The sequence below is a fragment of the Entelurus aequoreus genome, linkage group LG12, assembly GCF_033978785.1.
Source record: "Entelurus aequoreus isolate RoL-2023_Sb linkage group LG12, RoL_Eaeq_v1.1, whole genome shotgun sequence".
In the NCBI taxonomy this organism is placed as follows: Eukaryota; Metazoa; Chordata; class Actinopteri; order Syngnathiformes; family Syngnathidae; genus Entelurus; species Entelurus aequoreus.
The window spans coordinates 53134790-53150083 of NC_084742.1; the positions used below are offsets into that span (position 1 = coordinate 53134790).

Genomic DNA, 15294 nt, shown 5'->3' on the forward strand with positions numbered 1-15294 from the left:
ATCATTTTCCAATAGTAAAACTATTGAAAGTTTACTTTAGAGTTAGGCCATACTAGAAAAAAATTATATCACAATTTATTTCCCTATCACTCAATATTTAAATATATATTGATATAAATTAAACCACTGTTTTTGTCATGTTGAAAGGGTCCACTGCTCGTAAGTGACATGTTATATTTGATTGAAAAACCTATTTTAGTCAGGAGTTGAACATGACAGATCTCCTAAAGAAGTGTTTCAGACAACAGGCTCCATGTTCAGTATCTTACTGTACAAATGTCATGATGTCTCTGCACGTTATCATTAAAGTGTGCACACGTGAGTATACACAGGAATCAACAAGCTGTGTCAGATAGCATTGATGAAAAGAGAGAAGGCTCAGCGTGTGTGAAGAGGAAAGGCGGAGGGTGCTACCTCTTTGGAGCAGAACAGTCCTGTCCGATGTTGTAGGCCAGAAGAGCAGCCGTAGGCTCGTGGATCAACCTGAGGACGTTGAAGCCTGCAGATTCGGCTGCCTCCCTGCACCACAAGACACACAATGTCAAAGAAACAGTAATAATACTTTTCTTTTGTCTTTTACAAAGAGACCAACCTCAGCGCACGTTTCTGAGCGTGTTCAAACTCAAAAGGGACGGTAATGACAGCATCGGTGACGTCGGAGCCGAGAGCCGACTGAGCCGTTTCTGTGAGAGCAGACAATTAGTTCACCTCATGACAGAGTTATGTTCCTTCATGTCTTACCTTTCATTTTGTGGAAGATGAGTTTGGCAACATTCTCTGGTGCCACATACTGCGATTGTTCTCCTGCAGTGATCTCATAATAGGGCTTCCCTCCTCGATTTACCACCTGGGTGGAACAGAACTGGCTTTATGATTACGCCACACACACAATCAATCCAATCCAATCATCTTTATTTGTATAGCACGTTTAAACAACAAAAATGTTTCCAAAGTGCTGTACAACAATATTAAAAACTAGAGATGTCCGATAATGGCTTTTTTGCCGATATCCAATATTCCGATATTGACCAACTCTTAATTACAGATTCCGATATCAACAGATACCGATATACAGTTGTGGAATTAACACATTACTATGCCTAATTTTGTTGTGATGCCCCGCTGGATGCATTAAACAATGTAACAAGGTTTTCCAAAATAAATCAACTCAAGGTATGGGAAAAAAATGCCAACATGGCACTGCCATATTTATTATTGAAGTCACAAAGTGCATTATTTTTTTAACATGCCTCAAAACAGCAGCTTGGAATTTGGGACATGCTCTCCCTGAGAGAGCATGAGGAGGTTGAGGTGGGTGGGGTTGGGGGGGACGGTATTGAGGTGTGGGGGGAGGCAGCGGGGGGTGTATATTGTAGCGTCCCGGAAGACTTAGTGCTGCAAGGGGTTCTGGGTATTTGTTCTGTTGTGTTTATGTTGTGTTACGGTGCGGATGTTCTCCCGAAATGTGTTTGTCATTCTTTTTTGGTGTGGGTTCACAGTGTGGCGCATATTTGTAACAGTGTTAAAGTTGTTTATACGGTCACCCTCAGTGTGACCTGTATGGCTCTTGACCAAGTATGCCTTGCATTTACTTGTGTGTGTGAAAAGCCGTAGATATTATGTGATTGGGCCGGCACGCAAAGGCAGTGCCTTTAAGGTTTTAGCGCCCTGTACTTCTCCCTACGTCCGTGTACACAGCGGCATTTTAAAAAGTCATAAACTTTACTTTTTGAAACAGATACCGATAATTTTGAAACCGATACCAATAATTTACAATATTAAATTTTAAAGCATTTATCGGCTGATAATATCGGCAGTCCGATATTATCGGACATCCCTATTAAAAACGATATTCAAATATTATCCTTAGCTCCATCAATGACTGAATAAAACCAAAACCAAAATATAAAACCAATATTAAAATAAATATGATTAAAAACGATTTTAAAAGGGTAAAACCAATTAAAACAATAAATAGAAATCAAATTTTAAAAAGACAGAGGACAACACAACTCACGGAGTGTTAAAAGCCAGAGAATAAAAGTGGGTCTTAAGACAAGACTTAAAACACTCCACTGTGGGAGCAGTTGGAACATGGAGGGGCAGAGTGTTCCAGAGCTTAGGACCGACCACAGAGAAGGCCCTGTCTCCCCTGGTTTTAACTGGTCTTGGGCACCACGAGCTGGAGCTGGCTTTCGGACCTCAGAGGAGGTAAATTTGGATGAGGTCCGAGATATAATGAGGTGCCAGTCAACGTTCCCTCAAAGGTGCGCGCCTGCGCAATTCTCAAGCGTCCTCTGCGCACAGCAAATATATGCTGCTCACCAAATCAAATCCCATCTGAATTCTAAACAAAATAAACACATCATTTATTCTGTATAATTTTGCAATTCAACTCTGAGTGACAGTGACAACAAGCGGCCCTAACGGTGTTGGTAAACACTGTTCAATTGAACACCGTTCAATTATTGTAGCGTCTATCGAGATGCTTCGGGGACAGGAATTATATCGATCACTTTATTGAGCAAAACTGTTTATATTCGGCCATAACCACACCAAAACATGAGTAAAACACTTCTATCTCGAAAAACTAGTCATTTTCTGCCTTCCAACATAGGCCAAAACCAACTTGTCATCTGTCACCAACTCGCATAGCACAAAGCCACTGGTGCGTTTATGGCCACACAAAAAGTCGGACAACTCTAACACCACACAAAGTTACACTATGACTCCTCAGTCATACGTGTGCTTATTCTACTGTCATTTATTATTAATGTTCATTTATTGATATTAATCATGGAATGCTGTTACTAGAGAAAGTTACAGGAATGCACACTTAATCCTATGCTTACATTTCATTGTGCAACATGAGGATGTTTAAGGGCAACTAAATGTGATCTCTGAAGGGGTACAAATGATTTCCAAAGCAGGACCCCCACCCAGACATACTGTACAATACTAATCCATAGCTCATGAAAAACAAGATTTATTTTATTTTCATTACAAGTGGGCCGAATCACTAATATTACTAAATAATCTCATGAAAATGACTCCTCTCATTTGAGTGTTATAATAAAAGATTGGTTTGAGACAGGTGTGCTGCTGGTATTGCCACGTGTGATGTTGCTCACATGTGCTCCACTGAATGCTCAGGAAGTTTTTGTGTTTGCTCACACACATGAACAATTAGAGGGAACATTGCTGCCAGTCCATGTAAAGCTTTAAAAGCAAACAGCAAAATTTCAAAATCAATTCTAAAATGAACAGGGAGCCAGTGCAAAAGTCTGAAGAATTGGGGTTATATGCTGGCGTTTCCTGGCCCCTGTTTAAAGTCATGCTGTCACGTTCTGGACTAACTGCAACCGGAGAGAGCTTTTTGGCTAATTGCAGCATAAAGTGCATTGCAGTAGTCCAGGCCACTTGAAATAAAAGCATGCACGACTTGTTCAAAAAGGTTAAAAGATAACAACGGTTTTACCTTTGCTTTGATGATGAAAACACGATTTTTTAAAACACCATTGACTTGTTTGTCAAGTTTAAAATCACTGTCTATAGTGACGCCAAGGCTGGTGACGACAATCCACATGCACCTACAAACAAAAACACTCACCTGACATTTGGTCTCCGATTTATGATTTTGCGTCTCTGCATCATCGAAGCTGCACGTGGAGAAACAAGATTTTATTTTATTTCAAATGCCAAACCTTCATTTATCACCGTTAATTGGTTCCAGACATGAATTTCCACGAAGTAGGAAACATTAATTATAAATTAAATATGTTCATATTTAAAGCATAAGAAAACTGTTTATGTTTTTAATGCATTTATTTTTAGCATTATGAGAATCCTCTAGACCGGGGGTTGGCAACCTGCGGCTCTTTAGCACCGCACCTAGTGGCTCCCTGGAGCTTTTTCAAAAATGAATGGAAAAGGAAAAAGATAAGGGGAAAAAACATTTTATGTTTTATTATGGTTTGTGCAGGAGGACAAAGATGGCACAAACCTTCCTAAAAGTTAGAAAGCTCACTGTTTAACATGTTTGTGTTTCACTGATGAGAGTATTTGGCATGCGCCGTTTTGTCCTACTCATTTTGGCGGTCCATAGTTTGTTTACATGTACAACTTTCTCCGACGCTGCCACAGAAAGACGTGTTTTATGCCACTCCTTTGTCTCATTTTGTCCACCAAACCTTTTATGCTGTGTGTGAATGCACAAAGGTGAACTTTGTTGATGTTATTGCCTTGTTGGAGTGCTAATTGGCCAGTGCATGGCTGCAAGCTAATCCGTGCTAACATGCTATTTAGGCTAGCTGTATGTACATATTGCATCATTATGCCTCGTTTGTAGGTATATTTGAGCTCATTTAATTCTCTCTACTTATGTCCTCTGTGTATTTAATGTATATTTGCATCTTGAATGACACATTATAAGTATGTAATATTGGCTGCATTTCTGATAGTTGTGTGTGTGTGTGTGCCATGTTGTTCCAGACCACAGCAAACGTTAACCAGCTTGCAAAGATTGTAATAAATCCATTAGAAGAAGACCGACGGCCGGTTCCTTTAACTTGGAAACACACATCTATACCTTTGGCCATTCTAAGACAGTAACAACATTTCTGTCAATGAAGATTTGTGTCAGTCTGCAACACAGTCAATTTGATAGTAGGCTAATATAGCCAATATAGACACATCATGTGTTGTTTTCATTGTAACACTTGCATAAGACTTTTAAAGTCATTTTGATAGTAGGCTAATATAGCTAATATAGACACATCATGTGTTACCTTCATTATAACACTTATATGAGACTTTTAAAGTCATTTTGATAGTAGGCTAATATAACTAATATAGACACTTACATCATGTATTGCCTTCATTATAACACTTATATAAGACTTTTAAAGTTAAAGTTAAAGTTAAAGTTAAAGTACCAATGATTGTCACACACACACTAGGTGTGGTGAAATTTGTCCTCTGCATTTGACCCATCCCCTTGATCACCCCCTGGGAGGTGAGGGGAGCAGTGGGCAGCAGCGTAGCCGCGCCCGGGAATAATTTTTGGTGATTTAACCCCCAATTCCAACCCTTGATGCTGAGTGCCAAGCAGGGAGGTAATGGGTCCATTTTGATAGTAGGCTAATATAGACACATCATGTGATGCCTTCATTATAACACTTATATAAGACTTTTAAAGTCATTTTGATAGTAGGCTAATAGACACTTACATCATGTGTTTCCTTCATTATAACACTTATATAAGACTTTTAAAGTCATTTTGATAGTAGGCTAATAGACACTTACATCATGTGTTGCCTTCATTATAACACTTATATAAGACTTTTAAAGTCATTTTGATAGTAGGCTAATAGACACTTACATCATGTGTTGCCTTCATTATAACACTTATAAAAGACTTTTAAAGTCATTTTGATAGTAGGCTAATATAGACACTTACATCATGTGATGCCTTCATTACAACACTTATATAAGACTTTTAAAGTCATTTTGATAGTAGGCTAATATAGCTAATATAGACACTTACATCATGTGTGGCCTTCAATGTAACACTTATGTAAGGCACTTAATTTTTTGTGGCGCCAGACAGATTTATTTTTTTGTATTTTTGGTCCAATATGGCTTTTTCATTATTTTGGGTTGCCGACCCCTGTTCTAGACATTATATAACACATTCAGTCACCTTTTCACTTGTATAATCCAGTAATGTTGCCTAAGGGCTAAGCCAATCAGTGGCCACAATACTGAACTGTGCACTCTCATTGGTAGGTTTAATATTTTCACTTTCTTTAGCCATTCGTTTGTCCAAAAACGCTTAATTTAGTACCAAATAATTGTAGAACATGCTTAAACACACACACACAAGTTTACATATACTTGTAAAGAACATAATGTCATGGCAGTCTTGAGTTTCCAATAATTCCTCCAAACATATTGCTGGGTATTGTGGCCAAACAGCTCAATTTTTGTTTCATCTGACATCACATGGACAAAGATAAAACCTTCTGGAGGAAAGTTATGTGGTCAGATGAAACAAAAATTGAGCTGTTTGGTCACAATACCCAGCAATATGTTTGGAGGAGATAAGGTGAGGCCTTTAATCCCAGGAACACCATCCCTACCGTCAAGCATGGTGGTGGCAGTATTATGCTCTGGGTCTGTTTTGCTGCCAATGGAACTGGTGCTTTACAGAGAGTAAATGGGACAATAAAAAAGGAGGATTACCTCCAAATTCTTCAGGACAACCTAAAATCATCAGCCCGGAGGTTGGGTCTTGGACGCAGTTGGGTGTTCCAACAGGACAATGACTCCAAACACATGTCAAAAGTGGTAAAGGAATGGCTAAATCAGGCTAGAATGAAGGTTTTGGAATGGCTTTTCGAAAGTCCTGACTTAAACGTGTGGACAATGCTGAAGAAACAAGTCCATATCAGAAAACCAACACATTTAGCTGAACTGCACCAATTTTGTCAAGAGGAGTGGTCAAAAATTCAACCAGAAGCTTGTGGATGGCTACCAAAAGCGCCTTATTGCAGTGAAACTTGCCAAGGGACATGTAAGCAAATATTAACATTGCTGTATGTATAATTTTGACCCCAGCAGATTTGCTCACATTTTCAGTAGACCGATAATAAATTCATAAAAGAACTAAACCTTATGAATGGTTTTTGTGACCAACAAGTATGTGCTCCAATCACTCTATCACAAAAAAATAAGAGTTGTAGAAATTATTGGAAACTCAAGGCAGCCCTGACATTATGTTCTTTACAAGTGTATGGAAACTTTTGACCACGACTGTGTATGTGTATATATATATACATATATATATATATATATATATACATATATATATACATATTATACACACACATTTAAAAAAAATCTGCGATGTATGAAGCCACATAATTTGAAGTGCGATGTGGCAAGGGATGACTGTACAGTGAAATTGTACGGTATAGTCATAGTTGATATTCGCCTATTAGCGGTTTGCCATCCGCTCCTCTGCATATTTGCGGATTTCTTTTGTCTTTTTTGAACTGCAAATAATTAGTTCAGCACTATAACTTAAAGAGAAAGTAGTTTAGTGGTGCTATCTGCAGGTGAAATAAAAAACTACATAAAAGCATACTATAAAAAAAGGGTGTGTGTGTTTTTAATTGAGCTTTGTTTTGTATTAACTACAGAAAAGCATTGCACGCATGTAAACATATTGCTTTTAAACCTTTAAAGCACAGGTGTCAAATTGAAGACCTGCATAACAAATTGCATATTTTTTCAAGACCTAATGAGCCTCTTTGGATTAAAGTCAAGACCTGCCATTTCATGGTATTCCGGCCGTCAAAGGCTGGAAAAATGTGCCAAGCATTTCCTGAACAGCGGTTTTTGAAAAGCTGCACACTTTTGAGCGTAGGAGCTGAGAGTGGAAAGTAAAGAATAGAAGGAAGTTTAAAACAAATCAAAAGTTGTGTCACCTTCTGCCCAGCACTTGCTTGACCTTGACGACTGTGTTGGCAGCATTGCGGACGCGTCCTTGCTGAGCTGCGATCCCCACAATCTGCAGAGAGGAACATACATCTTACACGTCTACATCACGTCTACATATGGGTGGAACCATTGATCCATGTACAGTATATTCCTATATCCATCTGATCCAGAAGATATTCATCCCTCTAACATTGTTTTCAAAGGTTTGATCAATTCTAGAAAAGAAAACTTTAAGAATGTCAGAGTTTATATTAAGTTATTTTAGCACTTTAAAATATAGAAACACGTTAAACGTTTTGCGTCTGTGATGTCATCACCACGCACCATTAAAACACTTTAACGGATACCGGAAAAAAGCAGGAGAACGAGAAATTTACAAACCCAATGCTTCATTTTTTTTTTTTTGCTAAAAAGTTACTGAATCAATTTCAAATCATTGAACTGTTTTGGATCGTATCGTCAACCTCAAATTATGATTCGAACTAGGGCTGGCGATATGACCTTTTTTAAATATCTCGATATTACTAAGCCATATCGCAATACACGATATATATCTGGATATTTTGCCTTAGCCTTGAATGAACACTTGATGCATATAATCACAGCAGTATGATGATCTATGTGTCTACATTAAAACATTCTTCTTCATACTGCATTAATATATGCTCACATATATACCGTATTTTTCGGACTATAAGGCGCACTTAAAATCCTAGAATTTTCTCAAAAATCAACAGTGCGCCTTAAAACCCGGTGCGCCTAATGTACGGCATTATCCTGGTTGTGCTTACTGACCTCGAAGCAATTTTATTTGGTACATGGTGTAATGATAACTGTGACCAGTAGTAGATGGCAGTCATACATAAGAGATACGTGTATACTGCAATATGATGGCAGTAAACAACACCAAAACTTTACATGTTCGATTGAGAATATAGAACATTATACATGGTATAATAACTGTGACCAGTAGTAGATGGCAGTCATACATAAGAGATATGTGTATACTGCAATATGATGGCAGTAAACAACACCAAAACTTTAAATGTTCCATTGAGAATATAGAACATTATACATGGTGTAATGATAACTGTGACCAGTAGTGGATGGCAGTCATACATAAGAGATATGTGTATACTGCAATATGATGGCAGTAAACAACAACAAAACTTTAAATGTTCCATTGAGAATCCATCCATCCATCCATCTTCTTCCGCTTATCCGAGGTCGGGTCGCAGGGGCAGCAGCCTAAGCAGGGAAGCCCAGACTTCCCTCTCCCCAGCCACTTCGTCTAGCTCTTCCCGGGGGATCCCGAGGCGTTCCCAGGCCAGCCGGGAGACATAGTCTGCCCAACGTGTCCTGGGTCTTCCCCGTGGCCTCCTACCGGTCGGACGTGCCCTAAACACCTCCCTAGGGAGTCGTTCGGGTGGCATCCTGACCAGATTGAGAATATAGAACATTATACATGGTGTAATGATAACTGTGACCAGTAGTAGATGGCAGTCATACATAAGAGATACGTGTATACTGCAATATGATGGCAGTAAACAACAGCAAAACTTTAAATGTTCCATTGAGAATATAGAACATTACACACGGCGCTCAAAAATCTGTCAAAATGTTTTTAGTACAACTTCGGTAAGCTATGAAGCCGCACCGCTTGGTGGATTGTCAGCGCATTAAACATACGAGTATTATTATGGTGTGTGTATATGGACTGCAAAATGGCACCTATTAGCAGACATATTACCTGGCGTTTTGTTTCGCAATATTATGCAAAACCAACTTTTCTTACCTTCTGGTACCTGCTGATGTGTATTTGGGATCTGCATAAGTCCTGAAAATGTGCGCGAGTCCGCCATTGTAGTCCGTGCTGACTCCTTAGTCATAAGTTTCTTATTTTTCTTTACCTTCTTATGGGACATTAATCTTCCGCTGTTGCCATTTCTAATATAAAGTAGCGTAAAGTTCTTACTTATATCTGTCGGTAAACTAGCTATCAAAGCGCTACAAACTGTAGTGAGTTTACATTATTCACCCTCGGAACTTTAGTTATTAGACGGTTCCGGTCGGACGGTTTTTCACAGGACACATTTCCGGCGTTGATGTTGCATTATTGAGCCACGGATGAGGAGATGCTGATCCGTTATTGATTGAAGTAAAGTGTGAATGTCATTAAAACAGTTAGCTCCATCTTTTGACAATTCTTCCACTCCCGTCCTTGCACGCTACACCGCTACAACAAAGATGGCGGGGAAAAGACGCTGCCGAAGGTGAGCCACGTAAATAAGACTGCCCACAAAACGGCGCATCCTGAAGAGAGGCTCAGAAAGCTAATTGAAGATGGTCTGTAAAACAATCTATAAAACACTTTCCTCAAAGAACCACCATCACCACAAGATAGTTTTAAATTTAGAAATAAAAATCATAATATGACCCCTTTAATGCGCCTTATAATCCGGTGTGTCTTTTATATGAAAAAAGGCCTGAATAGACCCGCTCATCAGCAGTAAGTCTTATAACACGGTATGTGTCATGAAGACAACAATGTATGACATACATTGGTTTTGTGGCTACAGCAGTGATTCTCAAACTGTGGTAAGGGAGCTCCATCTAGTGGTATGCCAAAGAATCGCTTGATTAAAGTACAGTGTTTTATTTTCCTATATTCAAACAGTGTTACTGCTCAACCTGTGTAATGTTAGAGCGGCCAGAGATATTAAATATACCGTATTTTTCGGACTATAAGTCACAGTTTTTTTCGTAGTTTGGCCGGGGGCGCGACTTATACTCAGGAGCGACTTATGTGTGAAATTATTAACACATTACCGTAAAATATCAAATAATATTATTTAGCTCATTCACGTAAGAGACTAGACGTAAAAGATTTCATGGGATTTAGCGATCAGGAGTGACAGATTGTTTGGTAAACGTATAGCATGTTCTATAGGTTAGTTATTTGAATGACTCTTACCATAATATGTTACGTTAACATACCAGGCACGTTCTCAGTTGGTTATTTATGCCTCATATAACGTACACTTATTCAGCCTGTTCACTATTCGTTATTAGGGACCGAGTCCCTTTGGGACAGAGGACCCTATAGTATTTGTAGCGTTTTATTATTATACCGCCGCCTCTTTGAGCTGTAATTTGACCACCTTAACATGCTTCAAAACTCACTAAATTGGACACACAAATCAGGACTGGCAAAAATTGCGATCTCATCAAAAAACCAAACCCCAAAACTCAAAATTGCGCTCTAGCGCCCCCTAGGGTGAAAACACAGACAAAACTGCCTGTAAATCCCAGTAGGAATGTCGTAGAGACATGAAACAAAAACCTCTATGTAGGTCTCACTTAGACCTAGATTTCATACACTGACAACCCCCAGCAAAAATAAACAGGAAGCTTTGCAATTCCCCCTTCAAAACAAAAGTTGTGTAAAAACAGTCACCTTTTTCCAAACATTATCTCCTCTGAGCGCGTTTGTCGTGTCGGCTTCAAATTAGCACAGGAGAGAGATTGAACCCTTCTGATTAAAAGTTGATGAAAGAGTTTTAATTACTGCTCCGGTTTGGATTTTATGAGCCCTCAAAGTCGGTCCCGTCCATCGCTGCTTGCAGCTTTAATTTATTTTAAATTGCCTTTCAAATGTCTATTCTTGGTGTTGGGTTTTATCAAACAAATTTCCCCAAAAATGTATTTGTAGTTGTGTATATATGTATTTTTCCTTCTTTATTATGCATTTTCGGCCGGTGCGACTTATACTCCGGAGCGACTTATAGTCCGAAAAATACGGTACTTGTTAGATAGGACCTCTGCATTGTTTTAATGAATATTTAGGCCTACTGTGCTATTGTAAATGGTAAATGGGTTATACTTGTATAGCGCTTTTCTACCTTTTTAAGGAACTCAAAGCGCTTTGACACTATTTCCATATTCACCCATTCACACACACATTCACACACTAATGGCGGGAGCTGCCATGCAAGGCGCTAACCGGGACCCATCAGGAGCAAGAGTGAAGTGTCTTGCTCAAGGACACAACGGACGGGACTAGCATGGTAGAAGGTGGGGATTGAACCAGTAACCCTCAGGTTGCTGGCACAGCCACTCTCCCAACTGCGCCACGCCGTCCCCTTGTATATTGTATTTTAATGCTAGTCATTATAATGGTACTTGATGGAAAAAGTTTGAAAACCACTGGTCTAAATAAACTAATATCATCCCTGAATCGTACAGGCAACATCAAATTATGATTCGAATTGTTGGTAAAACAAATTGATACACTCCTAATATTATACAATATATGTGTCTTGAAGAAGTCAATAATAAATTATATACAAACCCCAAAACCAGTGAATTTGGCACATTGTGTAAATGGTAAATAAAAACAGAATACAATGATTTGCAAATCCTTTTCAACTTATATTCAATTGAATAGACTGCAAAGACAAGATATTTAACGTTCGAACTGGAAAACTTTATTTTTTGCAAATATTAGCTCATATGGAATTTAATGCCTGCAACATGTTTAATAAAAGCTGGCACAAGTGGCAAAAAAGACTGAGAAAGTTGAGGAATGCTCATCAAACACTTATTTGGAACATCCCACAGGTGAACAGGCTAATTGGGAACAGGTGGGTGCCATGATTGGGTATAAAAGCAGCTTCCATGAAATGTTCAGCCATTCACAAACAAGGACGGGGCGAGGGTCACCATTTTGTCAACAAATGTGTGAGCAAACTGTCCAACAGTTTAAGAACAACATTTGTCAACGAGCTACTGCAAGAAATGTAGGGATTTCACCATCTAAATATCATCAAAAGGTTCAGAGAATCTGAAGAAATCACTGCACGTAACATTAAATGACCGTGACATTGGATCCCTTAGGCGGTACTGCATCAAAAAGTGACATCAGTGTGTAAAGGATATCACCACATGGGCTCAGGAACACTTCAGAAAACCACTGTCAGTAAGTACAGTTGGTCGCTACATCTGTAAGTGCAAGTTAAAACTCTACTATGAAAAGCGAAAGCCATTTATCAACAACACCCAGAAACGCCGCCGGCTTCGCTGGGCCTGAGCTCATCTACGACAGACTGATGCAAAGTGGAAAAGTGTTCTGTGGTCTGACGAGTCCACATTTCACAGTTTCGCTTTTGGAAACTGTGGACGTTGTGTCCTCGGGGACAAAAAGTAAAAGAACCATCCGGATTGTTCAAGGCGCAAAGTTGAAAAGCCAGCATCTGTGATGGTATGGGGGTGTATTAGTGCCCAAGACATGGGTAACTTACACATCTGTGAAGGCACCATTAATGCTGAAAGGTACATACAGGTTTTGGAGCAACATATGTTGCCATCCAATCAACGTTATCATGGACGCCCCTGCTTATTTCAGCAAGACAATGCCAAGCCACAAATTGCAACAGCGTGGCTTCGTAGTAAAAAAGTGCGGGTACTAGACTGGCCTGCCTGTAGTCCAGACCTGTCTCCCATTGAAAATGTGTGGCGCATTATGAAGCCTAAAATACCACAACGGAGACCCCAGTCTATTCAAGCAAGAATGGGAAAGAATTCCACCTGAAAAGCTTCAAAAATTGGTCTCCTCAGTTCCCAAACGTTTACTGAGTGCTGTTAAAAGGAAAGGCCATGTAACACAGTGGTAAAAATGCCCCTGTGACAACTTTTTTACAATGTGTTGCTACCATTAAATTCTAAGTTAATGATTATTTGCAACATCAAAAAAAAGTTTCTCATTTCGGACATTAACCTCGTAAGGCCCGAGCTGTTTGTTTACATCCTTTTTTATTTATTTATCTTTGTTATTTGGGCTTATTGGACCCTGATTAGAATAAAAACTTAGAATCATCTTTTGATATGATGTACTTAGTCCATAAGTACACAAACGTGAACTTCATGTTTAGTGACATGCTAATTCTTATTTGTACACTTTTTTCCCCCCCAAATTCCATTGTATGTTATACTCTTCTGACACCACCTGATGGCAGTATAAGTGTCCACATAAGCGGCCATCAGACCCCAATTCAGTAGTGTTACACAATTTTGGAAATAAGCGCTAAATGGTGCTGTCCACGCATGTGGCCACTAAGGCCTTTAGAGGAATATGGAAGTGTACCTGCTCCTTTTCTCTGTAGGCGACAACAGCTGGAGTCACTCGGTCTCCCGCATCGTTGGCGATGACGTCAGCTCGGCCGTCCTGTTCAAACACGTTACAGCCTGATCACAGCAAACTACACCAATAAACCTCGCAAGTGTTGTAAATGTAATAAGTAATCAGTAATATTTAAATGTAATATGCAATATATAAATGTAATATCCCAAACGGCATCGCTCTCATTAGCATAAGGCAATGGAAGCCAGCTTTCACCACGTTAGCCTCGGAACCGGAAAAAGACATTTTCGGGGAATTATGGCGTCGTAATTACGTCTTTAACGCTGACTATGGTATTTAATGGAATGAAAGAGATTACACAAACATTACTTATGGGAAAAATACCTTCAATATCGCCACACAGGCGCATGTGTAACCGAAGTGAACGCCAATGGCAGCCATGCTGGAAGTACAGTCACCGGCGTCACGTGGGCACGGGCAAGCGACAGCTTCCGGGGCATGACTTTCAAAACAAAAGCAGGACCGGTGTCGTGATTTTAAGTAGAACAGTACTGTACAAACGCAATATAACAATTATTATATCAAGTTTATATATATATATATTGGGAAACAATCTAAACTAAAAAAATATATTGGTGTTTATATATTTTATAATTTGCTTTTATTATTCTTTTTTTAGTTAAAATTACGTTTTCTTCCAAGTAGTAAAATTAGCAAAACACCACAAAAGTGAGTGGGTGTAAAAAGGGAAAAGATTAATTGAAATGATAAAATGTATTAGGGCTGTGAATCTTTGGGTGTCCCACGATTCGATTCTATATCGATTCTTGGGGTCACGATTCGATTCAAAATCGATTTTTTTTTTTTCAATTCAACACAATTCAAAAACGATTTTTCCCCGATTCAAAAGGATTCTCTATTCATTCAATACATAGGATTTCAGCAGGATCTACCCCAGTCTGCTGACATGCAAGCAGAGTAGTAGATTTTTGTAAAAAGCTTTTATAATTGTAAAGGACAATGTTTTATCAACTGATTGTAATGTAAATTTGTTTTAACTATTAAATGAACCAAAACTATGACTTATTTTATCTTTGTGAAAATATTGGACACAGTGTGTTGTCAAGCTTATGAGATGCGATGCAAGTGTAAGCCACTGTGACACTATTGTTCTTTTTTTTTCTTCTTTTTTTTTATAAATGTCAAATGATAATGTCAATGAGGGATATTTAATCACTGCTACGTTGAAATTGTAACTAATATTGATACTGTTGTTGATAATATTCATTTTTGTTTCACTACTTTTGGTTTGTTCTGTGTCGTGTTTGTCTCCTTTCAATTGTTCTGTTTATTGCAGTTCTGAGTGTTGCTGGGTCGGGTTTGGTTTTGGAATTGGATTGCATTGTTATGGTATTGCTGTGTATTGTTTTGTTGGATTGATTAATTTAAAAGAAAAAAGAAAAAAATCCCCCCAAAAAAAAGAAAAAAAAAAGAGAATCGATTCTGAATCGCACAACGTGAGAATCGCGATTCAAATTCAAATTGATTTTTTCCCACACCCCTACAACGTTTGTTATTGCACTGTTGTGGATATACAGTGACGTTGGCTTCGGCTCAGGGAGGACACTTGCTGAGGGACTTGTAGCTATTAA

The 15294-nt window shown here is 38.8% G+C and overlaps 1 protein-coding gene across 1 annotated transcript in view; it reads right to left on the minus strand.

Annotated features, from left to right (window-relative positions):
- Window positions 1–14152, minus strand: part of hspa14 (heat shock protein 14) — a 32213-nt gene extending 18061 nt beyond the window's left edge. Inside the window, exons 1-7 of the mRNA XM_062067054.1 lie at window positions 14027–14152; window positions 13646–13726; window positions 7491–7573; window positions 3611–3659; window positions 742–847; window positions 593–683; window positions 415–519 (exon numbers count right to left, since the gene is read on the minus strand). Coding sequence (XP_061923038.1) covers window positions 415–519; window positions 593–683; window positions 742–847; window positions 3611–3659; window positions 7491–7573; window positions 13646–13726; window positions 14027–14083 — 572 coding nt within the window. The 5' untranslated portion in view covers window positions 14084–14152. The remainder of the gene's footprint in view (window positions 1–414; window positions 520–592; window positions 684–741; window positions 848–3610; window positions 3660–7490; window positions 7574–13645; window positions 13727–14026) is intronic.
- Window positions 14153–15294: the final 1142 nt, after the last annotated feature.